This window comes from Phocoena sinus, chromosome 11 (assembly GCF_008692025.1).
Source record: "Phocoena sinus isolate mPhoSin1 chromosome 11, mPhoSin1.pri, whole genome shotgun sequence".
NCBI classification, from domain to species: Eukaryota; Metazoa; Chordata; class Mammalia; order Artiodactyla; family Phocoenidae; genus Phocoena; species Phocoena sinus.
The window spans coordinates 70,353,584-70,379,101 of NC_045773.1; the positions used below are offsets into that span (position 1 = coordinate 70,353,584).

Below are 25,518 nucleotides of genomic sequence, written 5' to 3' on the forward strand. Positions count from 1 at the left end.
TTTTAAAACGTCAGGCTTCGCTCCTTCGAACGCGCCGCCCTGCCCTCCTTCCGCCCCGCCACCCCCGGAATCCAGAGCGAGCGCAAAAGCTTTGAAAACAGGTGGGCGGGGCCCCAAGGAAGCCCGCACTGATTGGTTGGCGGGAGGGACCCGTCAGGGCCGTCGTTGCGGATTGGCTACTACGCGGGGAAACGCTGTTACAGGTCGTTCGGCGAAAAATTTCGCCGCTGCCGTGGCCGCTATGGCGACGGGCAAGGGGGTGGCGACGCCGCCTCTGTGGCCAGTAGAGGCCCGGCTGGCGGCGCTGCTTCCAGACCTGCTGGTCTTCAGAAAGCCCCGGGAATCGGAACACGAGCTTGCCACGGCCCAGGGCGTCCTCCTTGGCGTCCACGTGACGGGTGAGGGCGAGGGCAGGTGCGTCGCTCTCCCGACCCGCCAGAGGGGCGGCCGTTGAGCCACAGCTGGTAGAGGCCGCGGCGGTTATGGGCCTGGCCCCGGGGCTAGCTAAAGGCACGGTTTCATTGCGCTTTCGCCGCCGCCGCCGGAACCTGAGGGTCATTTTCCGAGCAGGAGGACGCCTCTTCGGACGACCTGTCGTAGCCCTGGAGTTCACTTCAGCGATGATGAAATTGAGACTCAGAAAGGGGAAAGGGCTTTTTCGGGGCCATATGGCAGGCTTTGGACCCAAGTTTTTCCCCAGTCCCGAGCATTTTCCAATAAGCATTCTGCTTCATCCAATGACTTTGTTTAGTTATTTCCTTCTTTGGGCCCATAAGTACGTGCCCGCCATTGTTCTAGGAGTTGAGACCTAGCAGCTACTATGAGAGCCGTTCCTTTAACAGGTATTTGTGGAGTTTATGTGTCACGGATATGAAGATGAGTGATTCGGGTGCCTGTCCTCGGAGGAGCTCACCATATGAGTTCTCTACAAAGCTTTCATCCATTCTCCTTGTCAGTGGTTTCTCTATCCCTCACGTGGGTGGGGAGAGGGGAATCCTACAGGTTCCCTTGGCCAGGGAGCCTTAAGAGAGTATGATGGGAAAGCAGTAGTAGCTGGATTCCAATGAAAAGGGCACTTGTGGGTGAATCTGCCGCTTCTAGAAACATGGGGAGGGTAGCCCTCTGGACTCCCAGAGGCAGCAGCAGCCAGCCTGGCCCTGAGTACTTGCTAAGTAACACCATGTTAAAGGATAATGAAATTACTCATCTTGAAAAGATCTGCTTCTGTTCCACTGGCCTGATGTGTGGAGGGAATAGAGCCTAAAAGTTTAGGATTTGCAGCTAACATAGTAATTTTTTCTTTGTTGGTCAGGGTTTACAGCATTAATGGACAGGTTCAGCCTGAGCTGCAAGCCGGAACATGACATGGACACACTGGCCCACATCTTCAGTTATTACATTAGTGACATCGTGGAGCGTGAGTGACCGTTGTAGGGGAGCAAGGAGGTGTGGTGATGGGCTCTTGAGGGTTTGTAAAAGAAGGGGGCTCGGGGGCACTTCAAAACATACTAAAGTGACATCCCTTTAGTGTCACTCATCCTTTATTTCTTCAGGTTGCCTCTGACGAGCTAGATCTTTGCCTGTATCTGCCATTCTACGCAGTCGCACATCCTGTTGACTCGGTGTTCAGAAAGGGGGGAAAAATGCTGATTTTTACTTTGTATGTTTGTGTTTTATTTCAAAATAAAGTATTCCTCAGGTTGTGTCTTCTAACAGTAATATAATGTGCCTTGTGTGTATATCAGATATAATTTACAGAACACCTTCCCATTGTATTACTGCATTTTGATCCTGTGAAGTAGGACTGAGTGTTTTATTTTCTGCCATGTATCAATACTAAGCTTGTGGATATTTGCCTAATCTGAGGGGGAAAAAAAAAAAAACTTTTCATTTGTACAGTAAACATGTTTTGAGTACCTACTCTGTGACATAACAGTGTAATAGGTGCAGGGAGTGCAAAAACCTATTCTTCGAGGAGTTTTCAGTCTAGTTAGGTCTACCGAACAGAAATTACTCTGGCCCTATACCCTTTAGTACTAATATAACATTCCCTTCATGTACTGACAGTATCCTGTTATGTCCATCATTCTGAGATTCACCAGAATGATTACTTTGTGGCATCTTCTTTAGCCACATAAAGTGGCTATGTGACTCACCCCTTACCCCTGAGGAACAAGTATAAAAAATACTTTGGGAATTCCCTGACGTTCCTGTGGTTAGGACTCTGCGCTTCCAATGCCGGGGCCGGGGTTTAATCCCTGGGCCAGGGTTCAAACTAAGATCCTGTAAGCCAAATGGCACTGCCAAAACTTTTTGTTTAATTTAAAAATAAAAAGTCTTTCAATTGATCTCATCAAGTTTAGATGAAAGAAATAGAAATTATGTATCATGTGTGTATGATACATAATCATGTGTATGATAACACCAGGAGTTGCTGGGTACTAGAAATACATGGAAAAATAAGAAAGACACAGTGTCTGCCCTCATGGAGATTGTATTATTGTGATCTGATGGAGGGTAGGTGGTAAGAATGAAAGCTGGAAGAGGCATTTGGAGCAGCTGTGGAGAGATGATGGAAATTTCATCTAGGTTAGTGATTCTCAACCTTGGCAGCACATTAGATAACCACTTAGGAAGCTTTTAAAAATCCTGAGGTCTAGGCTTCACCCCAGTTAAATCAGAATGTCTTGGGTTTGCCCCAGGAATAAGGATGTTTAAAGCTTCATAGGTGATTTCAGTGTGCAGTAAAAGTTGAAACCATTGGTCTAGATACATGCAATGAAGGGAGCTGTATAGAGATGAATTGATTTGAAATATATTTTGCAGTTCAGCAGACAGGATTTTCTAATGTGTTGGATTTCAGTGGGAAGTGGTGAGGAAAGGGACCCTCAAGTTTTTTGCCTTTCATAACTGAATTTATGGTGATGTCACTTATCAAGATGGGAAAGATGCCTTTGAGAGAAAATCAAGGGTTCTGTTTTAAGTATATTGAGTTTAAGATGTTAATAAGTCAGTCAACTGGAGAAATGAAATTAGTAGGTATGATTGAGCCTGGAGTTCAGAGAATGGATCTGTTAGAGATGAAAAGTGAATTGATGGCATAAAGAGGTTACTTAAAGAACTGATTGAGTCCACGTGGAGAGAGTGTAAATGAAGAAAAAGAACCTAAGACTGAGGAACTCCAGGGGGGGATTATGATTAGGAAGAAAGAACCTACAAAAGAGACTATAAAGCAGCCAGTCAGGATTCTGTGGTATTCCTGAAGCCAAAGGGGAGATAGTGTCTCTAGAAGAAGAGGGCCATTCCAGCTGGGTTGAAAATGAAAAGTGTCAAATATAGTGATGTCTGAAAAAATACTGAATTTAGCAAAATGAATGCTGTGATGATTTTGATCATTTTACTGAAGTGGTGGAAATGGAAGTCAGATTGGAATAAACTAAGAAGAGAATGGTAGAGGAAAAAAATTAAGCATGAATTTGATAGGAGGAGAAACTTGTATATCGCCAGCTCTTTTGAGAATTGTTTTGCTGGGAATGTAACAAAAATTGAGCTAGTAACTAGAGAAGAAGGCAGAGTCAAGACTAGGTGGGTTAATTTTGATGTGTTTTGTTTTCTTTTAAAAAAAAAAAGATATTAATGGGAATGATGGAGTAGAGAGAAGATAAGGAAAGGAGTTCTTGGGAGGGTGAGAGGGACTAAGATGCAGAGCACGAATAGGGGGATGGCTTTGAAGATAACAGGAGGACTTTTCTTCCATTTTAGAGAAGATGGATATGGGAACAGACAGATTTGAGGAGAAGCTAGGGGAAAGGAAGAAGGAGTCTAAGCCTTGGAGTGAATAAATTGACCAGAAAAGATATGAGGAAAAACTCTGTAGGCCATTCTTTTCATCCTATATTATTCTGCCATGATCTGGCACGTCTCTGATTTCGACTCATTTTCCTCTCTCTCCCTTACTTGATTTCAGATGTGCTCTGTTTTGGAGGGGATATCCTAAATATCACAGGTATTTTTCTTTTTTTCCTGAATATTTAAAGCACTGTAAGCAAGGAAGACTGTAGGTAGAATTTGGCATGTTTGTTTATTCAGCATTGTTTGATTATTTAGTATGTGCTGGGCCCTGGGGAAACAAAGATGAGGAAGACACAGTCTCTGTCTCACGTGATCTCCCAATCTAATGGAAAAGCCTTGTCCATATTAAGCTCCCAAGTACTTTACATTTTGTTCACATTGAATGACAGGAAAATAAGTGCCTATAAAGCATTCATGAGAAAACTAATGAGAAACTTGGTCATTAATAGCAGAAGCTAAGTAGGGAAGAAGTCTAGCTTGTCTCCTATCTGGAAAACTCTTAGGATTATTAACAGCTATATGCCATAGAGTTGGCCTATCTTTTCATTTAAACTTAAACAAACCACTTAAAATCTTAAAATTCAACTTGAATGTAAACCTACACTTTGTGAACCTCTTAGATCTGTTAGTATACTGATGGAGAGAAGAGTACCAAAAATAGCCCTAGGTTTTAGGAACATTTCAGCTTCTACTTAGTCATGTTTTTATATGCTGGATAGTTTTAAGGATCTAAGGCCGTATTTTAACCTAGTATGATGTATAGGGCCAAGAAACCTTGTCTGACACCTTGCATGATATCTTCTGCATTATTGGGGGCTTTGCTCTGGCAAGTGAATCCAGATGTTTGATCTCTGTCAGCCTATCTTTGTGTCTCTACAGGGAATGTGCTCCTGGCACTCTGGACAGTGGAACAGGATCAACTGAGTGACATCATTACCCTGGTAGCAAAATGCAGTCTGGAGATACAGGAGAAATTTGGGATCTACCATACCAGAGAAGGCCAGGACCTGCAGCTAAAGATAGGTATTAGCTACTAAAAGAGTGATCAGTTGGGGAAAAAAAAAAAAAAACAGTATAAACAATTCAAAAGATAAATGACAACCTGGAAAAAAATATTTGCAACTTATATCACGTAGACAACAGGTGAATTTTCCTAACATAGAAAAAACACCTAGAAATCAAGAAAAGACTAACATTCTAACAGAAAAGTGAGCAAAGAACATGAATAAATAGCACATAAACAAAGAAATCATCCCTTGTAACTTGGGAAAAACTGGTCAACTTCATAATAAGAAAAATGCCAATTGAAAGTACCAATTGAGATCATTTCTTACCTATAGATATGGAAAAATTCAGATGCTGAACACACTGTTGATAAGGTTGTGAGGAATAAGCCTTCTCACACAGTGCTGGTGGGAGTCAACAGTGGTACAGCTTCCCTGGAGGGTGATTCAGTAATCTCTACCAAGATTACAAATGCATTTATTCTTCAACCCAGCAATCCTAACATTTATCCTTCAACCCCAACGTTTATCCTGTGGGTGTACCTGAGTATTTATAAAATATCATATGTGTAAGATTATTGATTGCAATATAGATTGTGATAAAAGGTTGAAAATTATCTGTAGGAGACTGGTTAAATAAACAATAATAGGTCTACCCAATGAGATTCTCTGCCACTTTACAAAAAGTTGTTTTGATATAGCAATATCTCCAAAATATAGATGAGAAAAAGCAAGATGCAGAGCACTGTGTTTAGTATGCTACCTTTTGAGTAAGGAGGAAAAATAAGAATTTTTCTTATTTGTTTATATTTGTATAAAGAAACACTGGAAAGATATGTAAGAAACTAATAAAAGTTACCTATTGGGGGAAAATAGTGTAGATGGGTATATAGGTGGAATCAAGACTTTTCAATGTATATCCTTTATATAGTTTGGTTTTTTAATTATGTTACTGTATTACATTATCAAAAATATAATGCCATAGAAATTTAAAAGCTGTACACAGAGGCCATAGTTTCAACAGAGTCAGGATTGAAGGCGAAGCTCTATACGAAAAACTGCTTCACAGGAGTCCAGAAACCTCAAGGGGTTTCTGAAGTTAGGGCAAAAGTTGGCTCTAGCTACTCATTTGTATTTTGAGGAACAGAAGTGAAGAATCATATTGTGAGTTGTATGGCATCTCTCCTATCCTACCATCTTTTTTTTGTTCTTCTGGTTTTTGTTTTATTGATAGGCAATTCATAATTGATACTGTACATAGACATATTTATATACTTTTGAAACCATCACCACAATCAAGATAATGAACATATTCAACACTCACTGAAGTTTCCTGTGCCTCTTTATAAACTCTCCATCCCACTACTCCCCTCCCCATCCCCAAGCAACCACAGATCTTTCTATCATTGCTTTTTTTTTTTTTTGGCCAGCTTGTGGGATCTTAGTTCTCTGCCTAGGGTTATTTATACACTTTTTGACCTACAATAGGATTATTGTCAGTTTTTGGCTATTACAAATAAGGCTGCTATGAACATCTGTATACAAGTCTTTGTGTAGACTTATGCATTTATTTCTCTTGGTTAAATACCTAGGAGTGAAAGGGCTGAGTCATAACGGTAGATGCATGTTTAACTTTTTGAGAAATTGCTTATCTTTTTTCCAAAGTGTTTGTACCATTTTACATTTCCACCAGCAGTGTGTAAAGGTCCCACTTTCTCCACGTCCTAGTCAACATTTATTATTGTCTGTTTGTAGAACTTCCTTTGACGTTTCTCATAGTGTGGGTTTGCAGGAGATGGGTTAGTTTAGCTTTTGTGTGTCTGAAAAAAACCTTTATTTCACCTCTGTTTTTGGAAGGTATTTTCCCTGGGTATAGAATTCTAGATTGACAGGAATTTTTTCCTCTTACATGAAAGCTGTTGTTCTGCTGTCTTCTAGCCTGCAGGATGTCCAACAGGAAATCTGCTTTCATCTATATTTTTGTTTCTTTGTATATAATGTCCCTCCCCTTCCACCCCAGCTGCTTTTTGATTTTTTCTTTATCACTGGTTTTAGGTAATCGGATTGTGATGTACCTTGGTACAGTTATCTTCATTTTTCTTATACTTGGGACTCATTGAGATTCTTGGATCTCTAGGTTTCTAGTTTTTATAAAATTTAGAAAATGTTCTGCCATTATTTCTTCAAATAATTTTTTCTCTCTTCCTCCTCCTCTGTGTAGTTACACACATATTAAGCTGCTTGAAATTGTCCCACGACTCACTGATGCTGTGTTCATTGTTTTTCTATCTTTTTTCTCCCTGTGTTTCATTTTGGATGGTTTCTATTGCTATGTTTTAAAGATTACAGATCTTTTATTTTGAAAAGTCTAATTTGCCTTTGATCTAATATATTTTCTTGTGTATTTTTTAGTGTATTTTTCATCTCAGGCCTTGTGGTTTTCATCCATATGAAGATACCATATCCTCCATGTCCCTACTTGTTTAGTATCTCTCTAGTTCTTGAATATATGGAATATAGTTATAACTTTCAATGTCCTGTCTGCTAATTCTTTCATCTATGTTATTCTACATTGGGCTTGATTGATTGATTTTTCTTCTCATTGTGGGTCATATTTTCCTTTTTCTTGGCATACCTGGTAATTTCTGGCAGGTGCCAGGTGTGAATTTAACCTTGTTGAGTGCTGGATTTTTAAATATTTCTGTAAATATTCTTGAACTTAGTTCTGAGATGTGGTTAGCTTAATAGGTTTTGCTTTCAAATTTTGTTGGATAGGACCAGAGCAGTGTTTAGTCCAGAGTTAGTTTTGCTTTCAAATTTTGTTGGATAGGACCAGAGCAGTGTTTAGTCCAGAGCTAGTTTTGCCCCACTGTTGAGGCAGACCACTTCCGAGTACTGTACCTAATGTCCTGTGAAGTATGAAGGTTAATACTCTGGCTAGTGGAAATGGGAACTATTCCCAGCCCTGTGTGATACTAAGATTGTTCCCGCTAATCTTTTCCGGGGGCTCTTTCCCTAGCCTCAGGTTGTTTCCTCACACTGATGCACTTACAAGACCTGAGGGGGACTCAGTTCTCTGGAGTTCTGTGGTGTTTTCTCTCTACACACTCTCCTCTCCAGCACTCACAGTGCCCTGTGAGCTCTAGCTAGCTTGGCCCTCAGACTCCTACCTCTGTCCCTCAACTCAGGGAGTCCTCCGGGCTGCACCTGGGCCCACCCTCCCTGAGATGTGTACTGGAAACTCTCTCTAGGCAGTGAGCTGGGGTATCAGAGGGTTTGCCTTGTTTCTCATCTCTCAAGCATACTGTCCTTAATGTCCAGTATCTTGAAAACTATTGTTTCTGTTGTTTTGTGTATTTTTCCAGTTCCTTGGTTGTTCCAGGCATTAGAGTAAATTCACTGCCTGTTGCTGCACATTGGCCAAAAGTATATGTCTCTGCCATTCTTTTAAAACTGCTTTTTCCCTTGTTTTTAGTGTGGATTGGGTGACTTACCTAAGGGCATACTTCTCCTGGTTATAGTAATTTCTTCCCTGGCAAGCAAACCCATTTTTCAGCTGTTATTAGCAGTAAGAAATCCCCCAGGACAAGAAAAACAGGAGGCAGAAATAAAGAGTATGGTGAAGCCCATGTGTGGTAAAGTACTGATTGTCTACTCACTGAGCCCTGGTTACATATGAGGAGAGCTGGTGTGGTCATGGTGGCAGCAGCTTCTGAGCATAATCATTTGGTCTCTGCCATCAGGACCTAGCTGTCCATTAGAAGAGCAATTTAGAGACAAGACTCTTGGATGTCTAGGATCCAGGAGTTTCTTCCCTCATACAACGCAGGCGTGTCTGAATGTCTGTCTCTAGGTGTGTTTAAGACAGAAGGAAATCTGGGGCAAGGTATTCTTTTTGAGGGGGAGCTCACCTAATATTTCTGCAACTGTGGGTAATAACAAGATACAGTGTGATGCATAAAGCAATGTGAGGATTCCAGACCCCAACCTTTGAGTAGTTTTCCAGCTGAGTTTGTCTATTCGCCACTTGTCTCCTTTTCTCTGGATAGGTCTGTCTGCAGGTCGGATTTCCCAGGTTATTGTTGGAGACGAGCAGCGACAGTACCTCTTGGTGATTGGGCGTGATGTAGATGGTGTCCAGTTAGCTCAGCGGTTGGCTCAGGCAAATGAGATTGTCTTGTCCTGGAACTGCTGGAAGCTCTGTGAGCAGTACATGTTTGAAGTGGAAATCATGAGGGAGGACGAAGCTGTAAAGGTAGGAGGTTGGTCACATCCATTGAACGTCCTGAAAAGGCCTTCCTACTGCATAGGGCAGTGCTCTGGTGGTGCTCAACACCAGACCAGACCAACCACTGGAACTTTATTTTGGAGGGAGGTGAAGGGTATTCTCCCAGGAGGACAGACGAGGCAGAATAGTAAGGCTGAAAAGATAAGTGATAAACAAGGGAGATGGCATCCTTAGCCCCTCTATTAAGGAACCAAAGGTAATCCAGTTGGTGGGTGGGCACAGAATTGAGCAGTTTCCTTTCTATAGTTAAGAGATATGCGGATCATTGACCCATTTGATTTTGATGAGCATTTTTACAAGTGCCTCGATTACCTGCCACATTACCGGACAAGTGCTGGTAAGTTATTTTGTCCTTTATTATACCCATGCCCAAAATTTCAAAGATTAATTTTCCACATGGCTGGAGACATTTTGTTTGCTTTCCTTCTCTCAGACATTCTAAGAACTGCCCTGGAGTTGGATCCAGACTCTGCACTTGAGCAAACCCTGCGGAAGCACATAATGAAAAACCTTTTGAAGAAGGTTATTTCCTAGCTCTTGAGTCATTGTGTGAAGACTGTGTGTGTGTTTGTGTAAACAAGTGTACATGTACAAATGTGACAACCATTTGATTGATCCAGTTCATCTCCCGCTTCCCATTGTAATACCAGCAGACTTTCCCATCTGCATCCTATAAGTTTAGATTTCTCAGTCCTAGAAAATAGAAACCATATTTGGTTTTTGTTTGTTTGTCCCTCTAGAAACTAGTACACTGTAAACAGGGTATAGAGTATGTGCTTGGTAATTAAGTGTTGATTGATTGTTTATATGTGAATCCCTTAGTAAGTGATATAATGACTAATAGAACTGGACATATCAAACTGTGTCTTAGAGAGGAAATATAAAAGCTTGGCAAATTTCATCAGTGAATTAGGTTTAAAGTCAAACGATTTTAACTCCAAGTGCACTGGTTGTATATCTTCTATACCTCTTGAAGCTGAATTTTAAGTTTTTTGTCTGGCATCTATAAGTCATTTTCTCATGTTTACCATGCAATATAGAATTTAAATGCCTAAACATGATACTAAAAGTTGAAGTTACAGTCAAGGTAACTCACTGTGTCTTTGTAGATTGATGAAGGCCAACCTATGGAGTATATATCCGAATTCCGTACTGTGACTATGGTTTTGGTCAGCCTAGAATTCCACAAGACAGCATGGATGTTGCATTTGTGTCATCTTATCCAGGAGGCTGCCTTATACATCTCCACAGTGATAGAGAAAGGGGGTGGCCAGCTGAGCCGGATCTTTATGTCTGAGACAGTAAGTACAAGGGAACTTGACATATCAACATTAAAGGTGAGTGAGGAATAATAGTCTTAAGACAATTATACTAGTCTTATGTTATTATTATAACATCTTATGTTATCTCTCACATAACACAGGCATAAGTCAGACTCTCCGCGGTTCTTATTTTGTAATAAGCTATGTTACATTAAAACTTCAAGTAATAATATTTAAGGAACGAGATGTTCTAGGTAGTTTAATTTTCAGGGTAACTGAGTGTTATCCTCCATATCTTTTTTATTCTCTTCTTGTTGAAAAATCCTTATGAAAGCATGAAGAATGTTTTTCTGGCTCTATTAGTAAAGTAAGTATAATCAGATCCTTCTGAGGTAATTTAGGAGCTTGAAAAAGAACAGTATCATACTTGACATTATAGGTAAACAAAATATAGGCAGATGGACTTAGCTGAAGGTAGACACTAGAAATTGAATTTTTGAAAAGTTCTTAACATCGATTTTTCTTATGTTTTAGATTTCAGTTCTTTAAATAGTTAAATCAAGATTTTTTTTCTTTTTTTTTAAAATGTCCATGTTGATGTGGCCTAGAACGTCCATTTCATGAATCTTATAGAATCCTACATTCCTAACAGAAAACCAGCCAGGAAGGGGTCTGGCTTCATTTAGGGAAGTTGGTTCCGTTGAGGCGAGCCATATTTCTTCCCCAGGTCAATTTCCCTTTTCTTTCTTTGTCACCTATCTCAGGGCTGCATGTTCTTCTGTGTTTTCGGCCTTCCTGGGGATAAGAAGCCAGATGAGTGCGCACATGCCCTGGAGAGCTCCTTCAGCATATTCGGCTTCTGCTGGGAGAATCTTGCTGAGACCAAGTGAGGAGGAAGGTGGGGCAGAGAGGAGCTTCTCAGGCCCAGGGGGCTCTTCAGGCAGGGTAGGAGGCAGTAACAAGTAGCAGGGGTTGAGGGCATCCAGAGTCTGCCTATAGGGGTGGGAACATGCTGAGGGAAGTCAGAAAACAAGATATATTAAGAAATTACTAGGTACAGAACTATGTACTAGATACCCAGGGGAAATGGATATAAGTTTCTGTCCAGTGGGGTGGGAGAGGGGGAAGTATAGAATACACATAGCAAGATTCAAGCAACAAGCAAACATATAAATTAATATGCACATAATACATCTGTATGTGAAGAGAAGGCTGCCTGTCTATGGGGAGGGGAGGCGTGGGAAGAGATGTTATGGCACAGTTGCCTAGATAGGAAGGGACCACAGCTGGTTAATGCTCTCCTTGGCTTTCACTCTTGGTCTTTCCCAGTCCGGTTGATTTTTTTGGAATTCACACTGAACTGATCTCCTGCCTTCATATTCACCCCACCCTCCCACCTACAAAAGCCTAGCCCTAATGAAGTTATAGAAAATTCCATTTTCTGTAGTGCAACTATGACATGATTTGGTTGGAGTTTTTCAAATGACCTTTTTTCTTTTTTCACTAGAAAGCTATGAGGAAAGCATGTACATGACTAGATTTGAAAAATGCTTATTCCTCACGTCAACAGAGTCAAAGATTTGTTTGCTTGCCATACTTATTCAAGATGAATACAAATTATATCACATATTTACATAATGCTTTAACACTTTTAGAATACTCTAGTATATGCTACCAGTGGGAACAGTTATTTGTATCTGTTACACATGAGGAAACCAAGACCACAGAAGAGTAGTTAGTAGCATGTAGCAAAGCTGGTAATGAAACCCAGAACTTCTGTCCTCAAATCTTGTGTTATTTTCATTACCTCACAGCTGCTTCTTTTAAAATACAAATATTCCCCAAAAGGGATAGCATATATTACTGTTGTGATACCATTGTAGAGGCATACTCATAGGACATTAGTACTGAAAAGGAACTTAGAGATTATCTGATCCAACTCCTTATTTTATAGATAATAAAGATGCTACAGTTGTTTCATAGATACTCAAACTCTTAGTCCAAAGCAGATACGTGGTGGCACTTCTTTCAGGCTCGGTGAGAACTGCAGATACTCCTACAGCCTACTTTCCAGTCGTATCTCCAGTGTGAGTGTGGCTAAGCCATTCCTTTCAGTGCTGGTCTATTCTGTTTTCAAATTTTGCCTTGACCTCTGGTCTTCAAGAGTCCTGCTGTTAGCCCTTACTCCTGAGTAAGATAGTCATTTCTTGGTCATTAGAGGCTATCTTACAGTGCCTTTAAGGATGCCTTCTATGACTCTTAGACCATAACTTGGTCTTTTTTAGTTGAGAGTATAGTAGATGTTAGGCGCTAGATAGGATCTTAAGAGTTCATCTCATTTGGCCTCCTTAACTTAAGGAAGTAAGATCCAGAGGTTACGTTGGAAAGCCAGATAGTTTGACAGTGTTAGATCCTAAAAGCTAGTTTCCAGGTCAGTGTTTTTTTCCTTGAAGATAATGACTAATTTAGTAATTTCCCGAAGTGTGTTTGGTAGAACATTAGTCCCTTAAAAAATCCTGAAAAAAATATTTTCATGGCCAAATATGTTTGGGAATTGATGCAACTATATTTCCTTCTTAAAGATTCACAATATACATTAACATCAAAGTTTCTGAGCAGTCTTACAGTAAAGAAATTTGTTATATTTTGTTTTATTCAACATTTCCCAAATTTACTTGATCACCAAACACCAAGACCTGTAAACACCCAGAAGAATGAATGTTCTAAGGAGCACATTTTGGGAAATGCTGCACTAACCAGATGCTGAAGCTTGCCTTCTTCACCTGTAATTCAAGTTTAGAGACAGAATCTCAGAGGGGCCTGTGTGGCGTCGGCAGCAGGTACTGTTGCATCAGCCTCACCCAGACCCAAAACCGCATCCGTGTCTCCCTTCTCAATGACCCTGTTCACCTTGGGTCATCTTCTAAGTTCCTCTTTCTAGTCTAGGAAATAACCTTCAGTTTTCAGTTCATTTACAGAAGAAAGATGATTCCCTGTGTCCAGTGATTGATCAGGCTTTTCTGGTTTGTGACTGTTTCTCCAGGATATTTTTGAGACCCAGGGAGTGCAGTCTCCATATCTCATCATAACAGTTTTGCAGCACCAGAAATACTTTACATATATGAGTAAATAATATAGAATTCTTCAATGAAGAACACTTTTTAAAATAGTTTTTGGAAAGGATAGAACGTGGACCACCAGGAAGAGCAAGGGGGAATTATAAAGTACAACAGAAAGAAATAAGAAATAACCAAGTGGAAAAAAGTATTACTTGTTTCATTATCATAGTCTTGCTAACAGCTGAGTTTCTGGCATGCATAAATGCATTCATTCAACAAGCATTCATTGAATAAGCCTCAAGCCAGGCACTGTGCTAGGTGTGGTGGACATAAAGAGAAATAAGACACTACCTCCTCAGCTCTGTAAACAACTAATTTTAATACAGTGAAACTTAAATGTAGGAATAAAACGCCATAGGAGCTACAAAAAAGTGCTATGGGGGCTTCACTGGTGGCGCAGTGGTTGAGAGTCCGCCTGCCGATGCAGGGGACACGGGTTCGTGCCCCGGTCTGGGAAGATCCCACATGCCGCGGAGTGGCTGATCCTGCGCGTCCGGAGTCTGTGCTCCGCAACAGTGAGAGGCCCGCGTACCGCAAAAAAAAAAAAAAAAAAAAAAGTGCTATGGGAAGAAATAGTTCTCCCCAGAGGTACTAGAGAAGTCTTGACTATAGAGATGATTTTTGAGCCAGTTGTGAAGGAAAGGCATTCAGCAGGTGGAGAAAGCGGGGAAGAGTATTTTAGACAAGGAAGCATTGTGAAACATTAGCAGATTTTCAGTCATTCTTGGGGTGGTAGCAGGACCAACTGCCTAGTTCTTGTCTTGAGTGTCTCTGATTCACCCTGGGCAGTGGGCCCAGTGAGTGAATATAAGAGTCCTCAATCCTGTCCTTAGAGGAAGACAGGAAAATTTGGATGGTCTGGGAGACATCAGTGTTAGGATTGTTGCCACTTTTTGTGCTCTCCGTGAACAACCGAAAGTTGTTCTTTGTAAATTTAACTTGAACTTAATTATGCTTCATTGCACCTTCCTTCTCCAGATGTATATCTTGTTACCTGTCACATGAAATTTTCACGTCAGTCAAGTAAATCTGCTTATTCTGTTATGCATGAATTGTTCCTTGCCACCTTTGAGCCTTTGCCTCACCTGGAATAGTATATGCCCTTTTTAAAAATAATTTATATTCCTAGTGCTTTTCCATCCATGGCCTAGGTAGGACCACTTTTCCTTCCACCTCTTCCTATTTCAGACACCTTCTGTGTTCTAGCCATCTTGGACTACTTAGTTTTGCACAAATACACCAGGATTGCTGAAGCCTGTGCCTTTTCCCACTGGACAAAATGCTGTTGCCTCAGTTTGGCAGTACTCCAGGTTTCAAGGTCTGATCATATGTCCTCTCCTTTATGAATACTTTATTTCTAATCTCCAGTATCAGTTAATGCATCTCTTTGTTTGCTCTGTTGATTGCTGTATTGATCTCTAATATGTAGTATTTTCTTGCTAACTTATGAATATATCTCTTCTCCTCCCTCAATCTCCACCACCAGCCCAGACTGAACTTCTCCAGGACAGGGTATTATAAACATCTAGCCCAGTACTTGGTACTGTACATGCTTCTCAGAGCTTATTAAGTGAGTGAATGTATGCATGTGTGAATGGATGAATGAAAAAATATTACTGCTTTAAAAAACTTTATTTCAAAGACTAATTTGCTTCAGCAAGCCTTCTATCAGCAGCCTGACATTCTGAGTATTCCTTTACTCTCACACTCTGGCATTATTTGATCCATTAACCCTGTATAGATCTGTTGATCTACTTTTCATTTTGGGGTTTCATGTGAAGCAGCATGGTGTGGTGGAAATAACATTGGTCTGGGAGTCAGGAGGCCTGGATTCTCATTCTGGCACTAATATTAACTCTTGTATAACTCTGGGAAAGTTAATTAACTCCTTCAGTTTTTTTTTTCTTTTGTCAAACGGGTTTTAAATATTTGCCCTACATACCTCACATGTTTGTTGTTAATTATCCCTCAAAGAATCAGATGAGGTAATGAATTTGAAAATACTTCAAAAAGCACATAAAGAGTATCTGACAGATATAAGGTGTTTTTAGTGTTTTTACTAATAATAACTCCTCAACTAAAATTCCTAGAGTAGGGGGACCATTTTGTTCCTTTTGACTATTTCCCTAATATTCAGTACTTTGTACCCACCATGTGATGCAAACTGACAGCAGCCTCTGGCCTTTTGCATTCTGAGCTCTAAAACTAGACTTCTGGATCTAGGGAGTGGCAGATCTAGTGCTGGACTTGGTGGCTTCTGAGTGCGTATTTACCCACTGTTGCTTTTCTGATCCCCAGGCTTGTTTCCATCAGTATCACCAGTGGACCAGTATTCTGTGGCATGGTTGGGGCAGTAGCAAGACACGAATATACAGGTAGAATAGGACATTGGACTGTTCGCTCTGTGACTTAGGGGGTGAAGGTAAAGGAGGTGATCTAAAAATTCTCCATCCTTTTCTTTTCTGTCTCCCTGATACAGTTATTGGCCCAAAAGTAAGCCTTGTGGCAAGAATGATAACTGCTTATCCAGGTTTGGTGTCCTGTGATGAGGTAACATATCTAAGATCTATGCTACCTGCTTACAACTTTAAGAAACTCCCAGAGAAAATGATGAAAAACATCTCCAACCCAGGGAAGATGTATGAATACCTTGGCCATAGAAGATGTATGTGAGTGTCATTATGTGATAGTTCAGTCCCATCTCTTTTATAGAATCAGGGCATAGGAATAATCAATGCTTGATTATATGAAATTAGAAAGAAAGATGCTTCTAGTACTGGCCTGATGGAATAAGAGACATAAGAGGAGGGTTTCATATCTGAGATCTTTAGCTTTTATGTTTAGCTCTTAGCTAGTTCCTCAGGGAACAACTTCTGTCCTACAGGAAGAGGATAGCAATAGGTCACTAGTCTAGATGTTATTTTTTCTATGTGTACTTCACAATTTATTTACTTCCCTGAGCCTGGAACAATAAATAGTTTGTCTCCCCTTCCAAAATTTTTTAGTTTTTTTAAAACTCTTTGATACAGAACTCTGGACCTCTTTAGTTGTCTGAAAGTACTTATTTATAAGGACAAATCCTCTATCTATTTAAAAACATATTATCTGTCTATCCCAATCTATTTTGAATTAACACATTTCCCTTTGTCCTTTTTCCCAGAATGTTTGGGAAGAGACATCTGGCCAGAGAGAGAAATAAAAATCACTCTTTGCTAGGTAAGTTTTCTTTTTTACCTTAAATCATATTGTTTTCAGCTGTAGATGGTTAAATGTGATTTAAAAAGCAAAATTTGAGGGCTTCCCTGGTGGCGCAGTGGTTGGGAGTCCGCCTGCCGATGCAGGGGACGCGGGTTCGTGCCCCGGTCTGGGAGGATCCCGCGTGCCGCGGAGCGGCTGGGCCCGTGAGCCATGGCCGCTGAGCCTGCGCGTCCGGAGCCTGTCCTCCGCAGCGGGAGAGGCCACAGCAGTGAGAGGCCCGCGTAACGCATAAAAAAAAAAAAAAAAAAAAAAAAAGCAAAATTTGAGACTAAATGCTTCTAAGCTTGTATTAAAAAACAGAGAGCAACCTTCTTAGTGAATGTGTGTTAATTTTGAAGAGGACTTGCCATTTCTTTTCCATGTTGAATGTTTAAATTTCAGGTTCCAGCATTTAGTAAGAAGCTTTGTAAGGATTCTCATCTTTAGAGAGAAATCTTTAGAGGGAAATTCCTCATCCTGAGATAGTGACAGTAGCACCGAGACTGTTCCACCCACACTGTATATTCCCTATCTTTATATTTGTTTTATCTAGATCCATTAGTCCATTATTTTCACATAGCAGTGACAGACTTTGAACACTAAATTGTTATAATGGAGATTTTTACAAAAAGCTAAGAAGATGTCGTAGCCCCCATGTCCATGTGGTGCCTAGTTGTTCTAAATGTTATTACGTAGGCTCTGGAGCAAGCCCCCAAGCCCAGCATACATTTCTTTATAGTCCGGAGTTGATTTTCTGGAAAAAGATGTGAAGGCTTATCAAATAATGGAATTCTGTCAAGGATTCTGGGGAAAAAGCCGTTCTGAGAATTACCTTTACAAATTAATTCAAATAAATAAGTGTCTGCTAAAAAGCACAGGAGTGTTAGGTTCTCCTTGTCTCTTTACAGACCGGGAGAAAGAACTGGAAGCCTTCCGAATGGCACAGCAGGGAAGTTTGCAACAAAAGAAGGGCCAGGCAGTTCTGTATGAAGGTGGAAAAGGCTGTGGAAAAAGCCAGCTGTTGGCTGAAATAAACTTCCTGGCCCAGAAAGAAGGGTACAGGTAAAGACTCCTGCTTTCTGACTTAGCGTCTCTTTCTCTTGGGGCTCCTTTTCCTTGTTGGTGAGACTCTTGTATCGTTAGATTCAGCATCCTTGGGCTGGCGGACTGAGTAACCTCTCTGGATCAGGGGACTCCCAGTGACCATAGTAACATTTACCAGGGTGTTGCCATTGAAGCTGAAGGAAGCAGATTCCAAGCAGTGCTTCTATGCCATCCAGACCCTCATGGCCATCTTCTTTGAGATTGATATGTGCCCAGCCTATTACCGTCAAGAGCACCTCCACAAACAGCTCCATGGGATGGTGGAGGAATCGCTTCACTGCCTGTTTAATGACCTCTTCTTTGTGAAGGTAACAAAGGCAGTGGCTTTCTGAACTGGATTACTGATATTTTTGGTGGCTAGTTGGACCCAGGATTGTCTTCGAATCTAAAACACACACACACATATACATATACATATACATATACGTTTACATATATGGCCTAAGAACACACGGTCAGCAGTGGCAGGATTGAGATTTGAAAAGTCTTTGACACCAGACCCCAGGCTTTCTCCTTTTTGAGGAGAGTGGATTCTAGGACTGACTCTGAAACTTGCTAGTTGTATATCTTGGTACAAATCACTTGGCCTCTCTGAGCCTCAATTTTTTTCACCTGTGAAATGACAGTAGTAGTACTTTATATGGGTTTTGCATGGATTTTAGAGGATGTAGTATATAAGAGACTGCATCGTAAATGTGAAAGTACTAAAAATCTGTCACTGTGATATTGACCGGATGTGCATATCCAGCAATTATATGCATGTGTTCTTGAGTTGGTTGCAGCATTTTGTTCTTTAACCTTACCTTTCCATTCCTGTGTCATGGAGTATGTCACTTGAACCAGCATCTGAATCTCAGACGCTTCCAGTGGTCTAGGATTTATGTGGTACCCAACAGCGAGTAGGCTAAGAATTCCCTGGCCCACAGCTCCATTTGTCCATCCTCCATCACTTCTCCTAATCTACCCAGCATGCAGGGCATTGTATCTAATGAAAAATAGAGAAAACAAAAATCTGTCCAGTCCCTCAGCATAGCCCTGTCTTAAGACAGGCCTTACCTGGGGCCCTGGACAAAGTGGTCAGGGAGTAGCCTCACTTTGGCTCTCAGGTCCATCGTAGCTCACGTGCCTTAGCCTAGCACAGTGTTGCAGATGTCCATTGCAGTTCTTTCTCACAAGTCTCATGCACACATTCATTCTGGTATACTTGGAATAACTGGGGTACTGGAGTTGTCCAAAGTGACATTGCTAACTCTGACCTGTCACTTTATTCCTTAGTCATGATCCTTTAAGAGTTTGCCAGAGTCCAGTATGGAAAGGAGCTATCTCTCTAACCACCAGTGGACTTTCAGTCTCACCCTCTGAACTGTATATTGACGTTGGATTGGTATTTGTAACCCTATGCCTAATCCTGTAGAAATCCATTCTCACTCAAAATAGAATAATTTTCTGTTCCCTTTTGAGAACCTGTATATTTTTATTAGATTGTCATTTTGAATGATAATATATGAATAATTTTCCCGGTCAGTTTCCCTCATCCTTCAAAGTTTCGCACATGGATGACCTGACCAGACAAAAGAAGGTTAAAGCATGTTTTTTTCAAGTGCTGCAGAAGGTGGGTACTTTTGCTACATACCATTAACTCTTAATATGTGGAGATGGTTTATGCTCGTTTCAATCTATCCACATCTTACCTTCACTTGGGCATTTCTCGGCCTGCCTATTTATTGATATCTTCATTGTTTCTATCTACCTTTAACCTTGAATCCATCCTACAGCACAGCGTACAAGGAAAGGTCTTTGCTCTTTCCTGATCCTGTTTCTTAATGAAATTTTAGTAACTTAGAACAGTAGCTTCTGGATGCAGGTTGATAGCTACTTTACCTCCTATTTATTAAAAATACAGATACTCAGGCCCCACCCTAGGATTACAGAGTCAATAATCTGTACGAGGAGATGCTGATGTAGCCATTCGGGAAAGCTATCTTGAAGTAACTAGTCAAATTTTAATAACATTCATCCTCTATACCTAGTACTTCCACTCCTAGATATATATTCCAGGGAGTCTGTTCATTGCAGCGTTTGTTTTTGGAGGTTAGGGAGGTGTTGGCATGAATTCATAGATGAACACTATGGAGTGTTTATAGTGCAGAAGTTAGAAGTAAGGCAGTAGATGAAAACATAGCAACATGGAGTAATCTAAAAACAATCCTGAATATTTTATCTTTTCTTATGGCTCAGTAATATTCCGTTGTGTATATATATACACCACATCTTCTTTATCCATTCATCCATCAACTGGCACTTAGGTTGTTTCCGTATCTTGGCTCTCCTAAGTAACGCTGCAATGAACACAAGGGTGCATATATCTTTCTGAATTAGGGTTTTTATATTCTTCCAATGAATATCCAGTAGTGGAATAGCTGGATAAAAAAAAGATGAAATCTTGCCATTTGTGACAACATGGATGGACCTTGAGGGTACCATGCTAAGTGAAATAAATCAGATGGAGAAAGACAAATACCATATAATTTCACTCATATGTGGAATATTAGTAAATAAATAATCAAACAGGGACTTCCCTGGTGGTCCAGTAGTTAAGACTTCGCCTTCCAATGCAGGGGGTGCAGGTTTCCCTGGTCAGGGAGCTAAGATCCCACATGCCTCATGGCCAAAAAACAAAAGCATAAAACAAGTATTATTGTAACAAATTCAATAAAGACTTAAAGAAAAAAATAGTCCACATCAAAAAAAAAAATTTCAAACAAACCAAACAAAAACAAACACATAGTTACAGAGAACTAAGTATTGGTTACCAGAGGGGATGGGGGGGTGGGGGGAGGGCAAAATGGGTAAAGGGGGTCAACTGTATGGTGATGGATAGAAACTATACCTTTTGTGGTATAATGTAATGTATACAGAAGTTGAAATATAATGTTGTACACATAAAAAGTATATAATGTTATAAACCAATTTTTTAAATCCTGAGTAAAAAGAGAAATAATGAGACCTGTTATACAGTACCATTTACATAAAACAATTTACATGACAAAACAACAATGCACATTTTACAAGAACATAATACAGGCAGAAGGTAATATGATAAACACATTGGCATGGTTACCTGTGGCAGTGAGGAATGGAATGGGAGTAGGGAATGTGGATAAAAGAGAATACATTTTTTTTCAAGTCTACATGAGCAGGCATTATAACTGGTAGCTTTAGCTATAGCACTCCCAGGTATTTCTGATGTACAGCCTGGTTTGGAAATTACTGGTTTAAAAATACTGTGAATTCCCACACAGTTTGAATCTTTTGCTAAAGTGAAATATGTGCAAGCTTCAAGTTTGATTTGGAGAATATTTTGATGCTTATTTCATATTTCAGTTAGAGTATTTTCTTGTTCAAAGAAACTCAGTACATTTCTTTAGGAATTAGATATATAAGCTGTGTTTTATATTTATAAAGTAAAATATTACCTGGACTAAGAATACATTTTACTCTGAAAATCCCAGCCTTTGTTGACATTTTATTTAAATTGTTGATGGGAAATTCATGGTAGATTTGAAAATCAGATGACTTCATTTCTAATCAGAGCTTGTCATTGTTTCTTTACTGTTATTTCCAGGCAATGAGGGAAACACCACTGGTTTTCCTCATTGATGAGGCCCAGTATATGGATGCAGACTCCTGGGAGTTTTTGGGAACTTTGCTCTCCAGTGTGCCCATCATCATGGTGATGACATTGACCCCTACCTTCACCCTTTGTGGCTGGGCCCAGCACTTCCTGCAGAGCCCTCAGGCTACCTTTGTGCCCATTTCGAAGTTGGCAGTGACCTCACTGTTGAGAATGGCATGTTGGGAACTGGGGGTGGTGAGCATCCCCCAGGAGCTGCAGATGTGAGTGGCGAGGACTAGCTGGGCACCTCATTAAGGGAGGAGCCAGTGCCATAGTATAAGAGAAGGCTCAGGTCTCACACCGGAGTTGGGGGAGAGTATGGCATTAGAAACCATGATGAGGCCCAAAACTAGGATTTAAGAGTAGACAGTCTCCTAGTAACCCAGTAAAGGGCTGTCTCCCCTGGGCTCTTCACCCAGGTTTTCACAGGACAGTTAGGACTTGGATGGCTTTCTTAATAGGTCCATTATGTGCGGTCAGGCCAACTTCTGCCGGACCCTTTAGCAAGGGGATGCTAGTTCCTTTTAACATCAACAGAAGCAAAATAGTTGAGAGAAAAGTTACTGCCAAAACCAATCAGAAACTTTTTTTTACATTTCTGTGCTGCTGCTTCCCTCTGTTAGTGTATATCATCAAGAACTGACTTTAACAAAAGAAGAAATATTCCTCAGTATGAAATACCTTTATGCTTGGCTCTCTTCAAGTGGGCATCTTTAGTCAGCAATCCCCTGCTTACCTCTCTACAGCTACCTTCTCCGCAGGTGCTTTGGAAACCCCCTTTACTGTGAGGTCTTATGCCAGGACCTTCTCTCTAAGAACATATTGCTCTTTCATGACCTCCAAAAGGAGGAGGAGGAGAACAGCAAGTGGGAGACCCTGTCAGGTAAGCTGAGCTTCTCAGGGTTCTACCCTGATCCCACTGCTGGAGTTCATTCTTGAACATGGCATCACCTGGTCCTAATTAGGCATGTGCCTCTTCCCTGCTGCCATCATAAGCAAGACTCGGCCTTCCTGGCTAAGTGTACTGTACAAATAATATGCAACTGTGTTGAAAACACTAAATACCTGCCTCAGATAAAGTAATTGAGTCAATCTACTTTAGTTCCTTTTTGAGCAGCCTAGGAGGCGGGGATAGGAAAATAGGATTTATAAACATCAGAGGGGATTGATAAACATGACAGTCTAGAGAATTGCACACTACTGATGAGAGAGATGACTTGAGGGTTTGAATGGGGGAGGGGAGAAGGGAGGAAGAAAGAGATAGAAGTATGTGTAAATCCAGAAAGGCATCCTAGAGCTGTGATGTAATAGAAGAGAGGGCTATTGAAAGGTAAACAGGAAGAGTGAGAATGTTAGGTACCGTGTGGTACAGGAAATGTTCGTTCCTAAGAGAAAATGAGAGGACAGGCAGGATGGGTGGGGTAAACCACTTTAAATGTGTATGCTCCATTTATCTTAATCCTTTCAGTTTCTTGACTAAGTGTGTTTTTGTGCCTTTAAAACTACAGTCACTGAGCATGGTGTTTTCCTCAGTCATAGTCTTCTTTCTCTACAGCCAATGCCGTGAAATCCACAACATATAGTATCTCTCCTGCCAGCTCTGAAGTCCAGGAGTTTTATGTCTGCACAGTCAGAGATGACGTGAACCTGGATACACTGCTTCTTCCACCGTTACTAAAAGGCAGGTTCCTTGAAGACCTCAAGTGAATCAATTACAGGTGTCATCGCACTTAGTAATTTGGTGGATGACTGAGTATAGACCCCTCATTATCATGCTAGCTTCATTTCTTCAAAAAAGAAATCTGCCTTCCAGAAATAAATTCTGGCACTGCCCGAAGAGTTCTTAAAGACTTGTAATGCTACTTGAGTAATGTTTTATGTAAGTGAGCCCACTGTTCTCTTTGAGGCTGACTGATAACCTGGGAAAGTTTTCTAGTTGTTTAATAAAAACTGTGACCTGAGTTTCCCTTTGTGCATATCCCTGTGCTGGAGGAGACAGGAAGCAAGGGAGATAATGCTGCTGAGATTTAGGAAAATCCATGGTGCTGGTGAAGAGACAGTATTAGGGACATACCAGGGGTTTAATAAAAAGAGTGCAAAGTCAGCTTATAATGACTGATGAGATAGAGAATAAAGTCATCAGAATTGGGTAGGCATAATTAGACAGGCGGTGTTCTTTTTAGAGATGAGGATGGTTTTTTTAATGTTCTGTTCAAATGTTTGGTGGCCAGGGTACTTTATTATCTTGAGGAATGTTACGATGGATAAGCATGCCTTCAAGTCAAGCATGGTCTTACTGAGAATATAAGACACGCATGTGAAACAGCAGTACAGAACACATTGGTAATTAAGAGCCAGGGCTCTGGCATCAGAAGAATCTGGGTACCATTGCTTCCTCCACTTAGTAGCTGTGAAACGTTAGATAAACTTATCTAAGCCTTAGTCTTCTCATACTCAGATGAGGATAATGATAGCCCCTACCTCATGGGGGTAGTTGAAGATTAAATGAAATAAATCATGGTATATAATTAATAGTCAATGACTGTTAGCTATTATAAGCTGTTCACTCTGGTGGTTTTAGATCCACCTGGACAGTTCATATTCCTACAACTGTGATAGGCCACACTTGGCATTGGCTTTACTAACTTAGAAGCATACAGGTCAGGAAACACAGCACTGTAGCAGGACAGGAGCAAGTGGTTTTCTTCAGTGGGGGTCCTCACGGCAGTTCCCACTGCTGTTCTCTGGAGCCTCGAGGAATAGCTTACATGTGATGGGGTGAGACCATGATGGATGGGTGCTTAGATGCCCCATTTCCCAACAAGGAACTGGTATCTCTTATAATAGTCCTGAAGGCATAGTTTCTAGGCACTGTGACCTGTTACAAGAATTACTACACTCAAGGAACCCCAAAGCTGTGGCTTACCACCAGGTATTTGTAGCTTATTCACAGTTTTCCTAGTCCAAATTCAGTTTCCAATCAGGGATCACTCTTTGCATAAGCAGTGTTGCCTGGTAACTCAGCTGACATTCTAATTTTATAAGGATCCTAGGAAACAGCTAGAAAGTTAACCCAAGATCAGTATTGTCCACAGGGAAGGAAAAAGGATTTAACTCATAAGCTAAAATGAACAGTCCAGTCAGCAAGGCCCTGGTCTAAATGAAAGGCCAAAGCTACATGGTAAAAGGTCATGTAAGTTATACAAGTATTTAAGAAGGGCGCTGACATGACTGTATTTGTACTTTAGGTGTACACTTCTACCACTAGTTACCGTGTTACTGAGATAAGAGTGAGAGGAAATGGGAGATGTTCAGAACAGGGTAGCATAGTGATCCAGGTGAAAATGACTACTTATACTAAAATTGTTTAGGAGGAAATATATTCAAGAACATTTAGAAAGAGAATGAGTGGGTGACAAGTTGGTTGTGAGGGAGAGGGAAAAGTTTAGAATTATTCCTAGATTTTGGGCTTGGTGACTTACTGGTTCAATACCAACTGCTTTAATATATGGGTCAGAATATGGAGAGATTTACTAAAATGCTTGGAGTTAAGATCTTTATACTAATTAGAGTTCTGGGACCAGGAAGCCCAGCCTCCATGTTTAGTTGAAAGTAAGAAGAAAATGGATCTACCAGCAAAAGGTTTTGGTGACCATGAGGAACAGTTTCAGTGTTGTGCTGAAAACCTGATTGTTGGCTGAGTAATGAATGGGGAATGGGGACAAAAGAGGACATGGAGATAAGGCTCTTTCAAGACATTTGGCTGAGTGGAGAGCAGATGGACAAAAAAGCAAACCCTTTTTTTTTTTTGAATGAACGGATTGTTAACACAGTGTATTCTATGTTAGTAGAAAGCCTGTTCATTGCAGATTTTTTTTTTCTTCAGAAATAGCAGTGAACCAACTGGATCAACTGAGCCCAGAGGAACAGTTGCTGGTTAAGTGTGCTGCAGTCATTGGTCACTCCTTCCACGTAG

The 25,518-nt window shown here is 40.7% G+C and overlaps 1 protein-coding gene across 8 annotated transcripts; it reads left to right on the plus strand.

Moving 5' to 3' along the window:
- Positions 1-228: 228 nt before the first annotated feature.
- On the plus strand, positions 229-23,223 carry LOC116762679 (adenylate cyclase type 10-like). Of its 8 annotated transcripts, XR_004352318.1 has the most exons (17): positions 229-398; positions 1,313-1,417; positions 3,968-4,006; positions 4,732-4,875; positions 8,906-9,111; positions 9,391-9,666; positions 10,254-10,445; positions 11,171-11,292; positions 15,824-15,900; positions 16,005-16,194; positions 16,686-16,741; positions 17,671-17,824; positions 17,985-18,174; positions 19,392-19,478; positions 21,492-21,599; positions 22,289-22,425; positions 23,098-23,223. XR_004352318.1 is itself a non-coding variant. In XM_032649963.1 (16 exons), exons 1-16 carry the CDS (start codon positions 242-244, stop codon positions 21,765-21,767), a joined length of 2,175 nt encoding a protein of 724 aa, XP_032505854.1. In that variant the 5' UTR covers positions 229-241; the 3' UTR covers positions 21,768-22,424. The 8 variants fall into 8 exon arrangements, 7 of the variants coding, with proteins under 7 accessions (XP_032505854.1, XP_032505853.1, XP_032505858.1 ...); XM_032649963.1 differs by lacking the exon at positions 23,098-23,223 and having other exon boundaries at positions 9,391-9,481; positions 9,578-9,666; positions 21,492-22,424; XM_032649962.1 differs by lacking the exon at positions 23,098-23,223 and having other exon boundaries at positions 21,492-22,424.
- Positions 23,224-25,518: the final 2,295 nt, after the last annotated feature.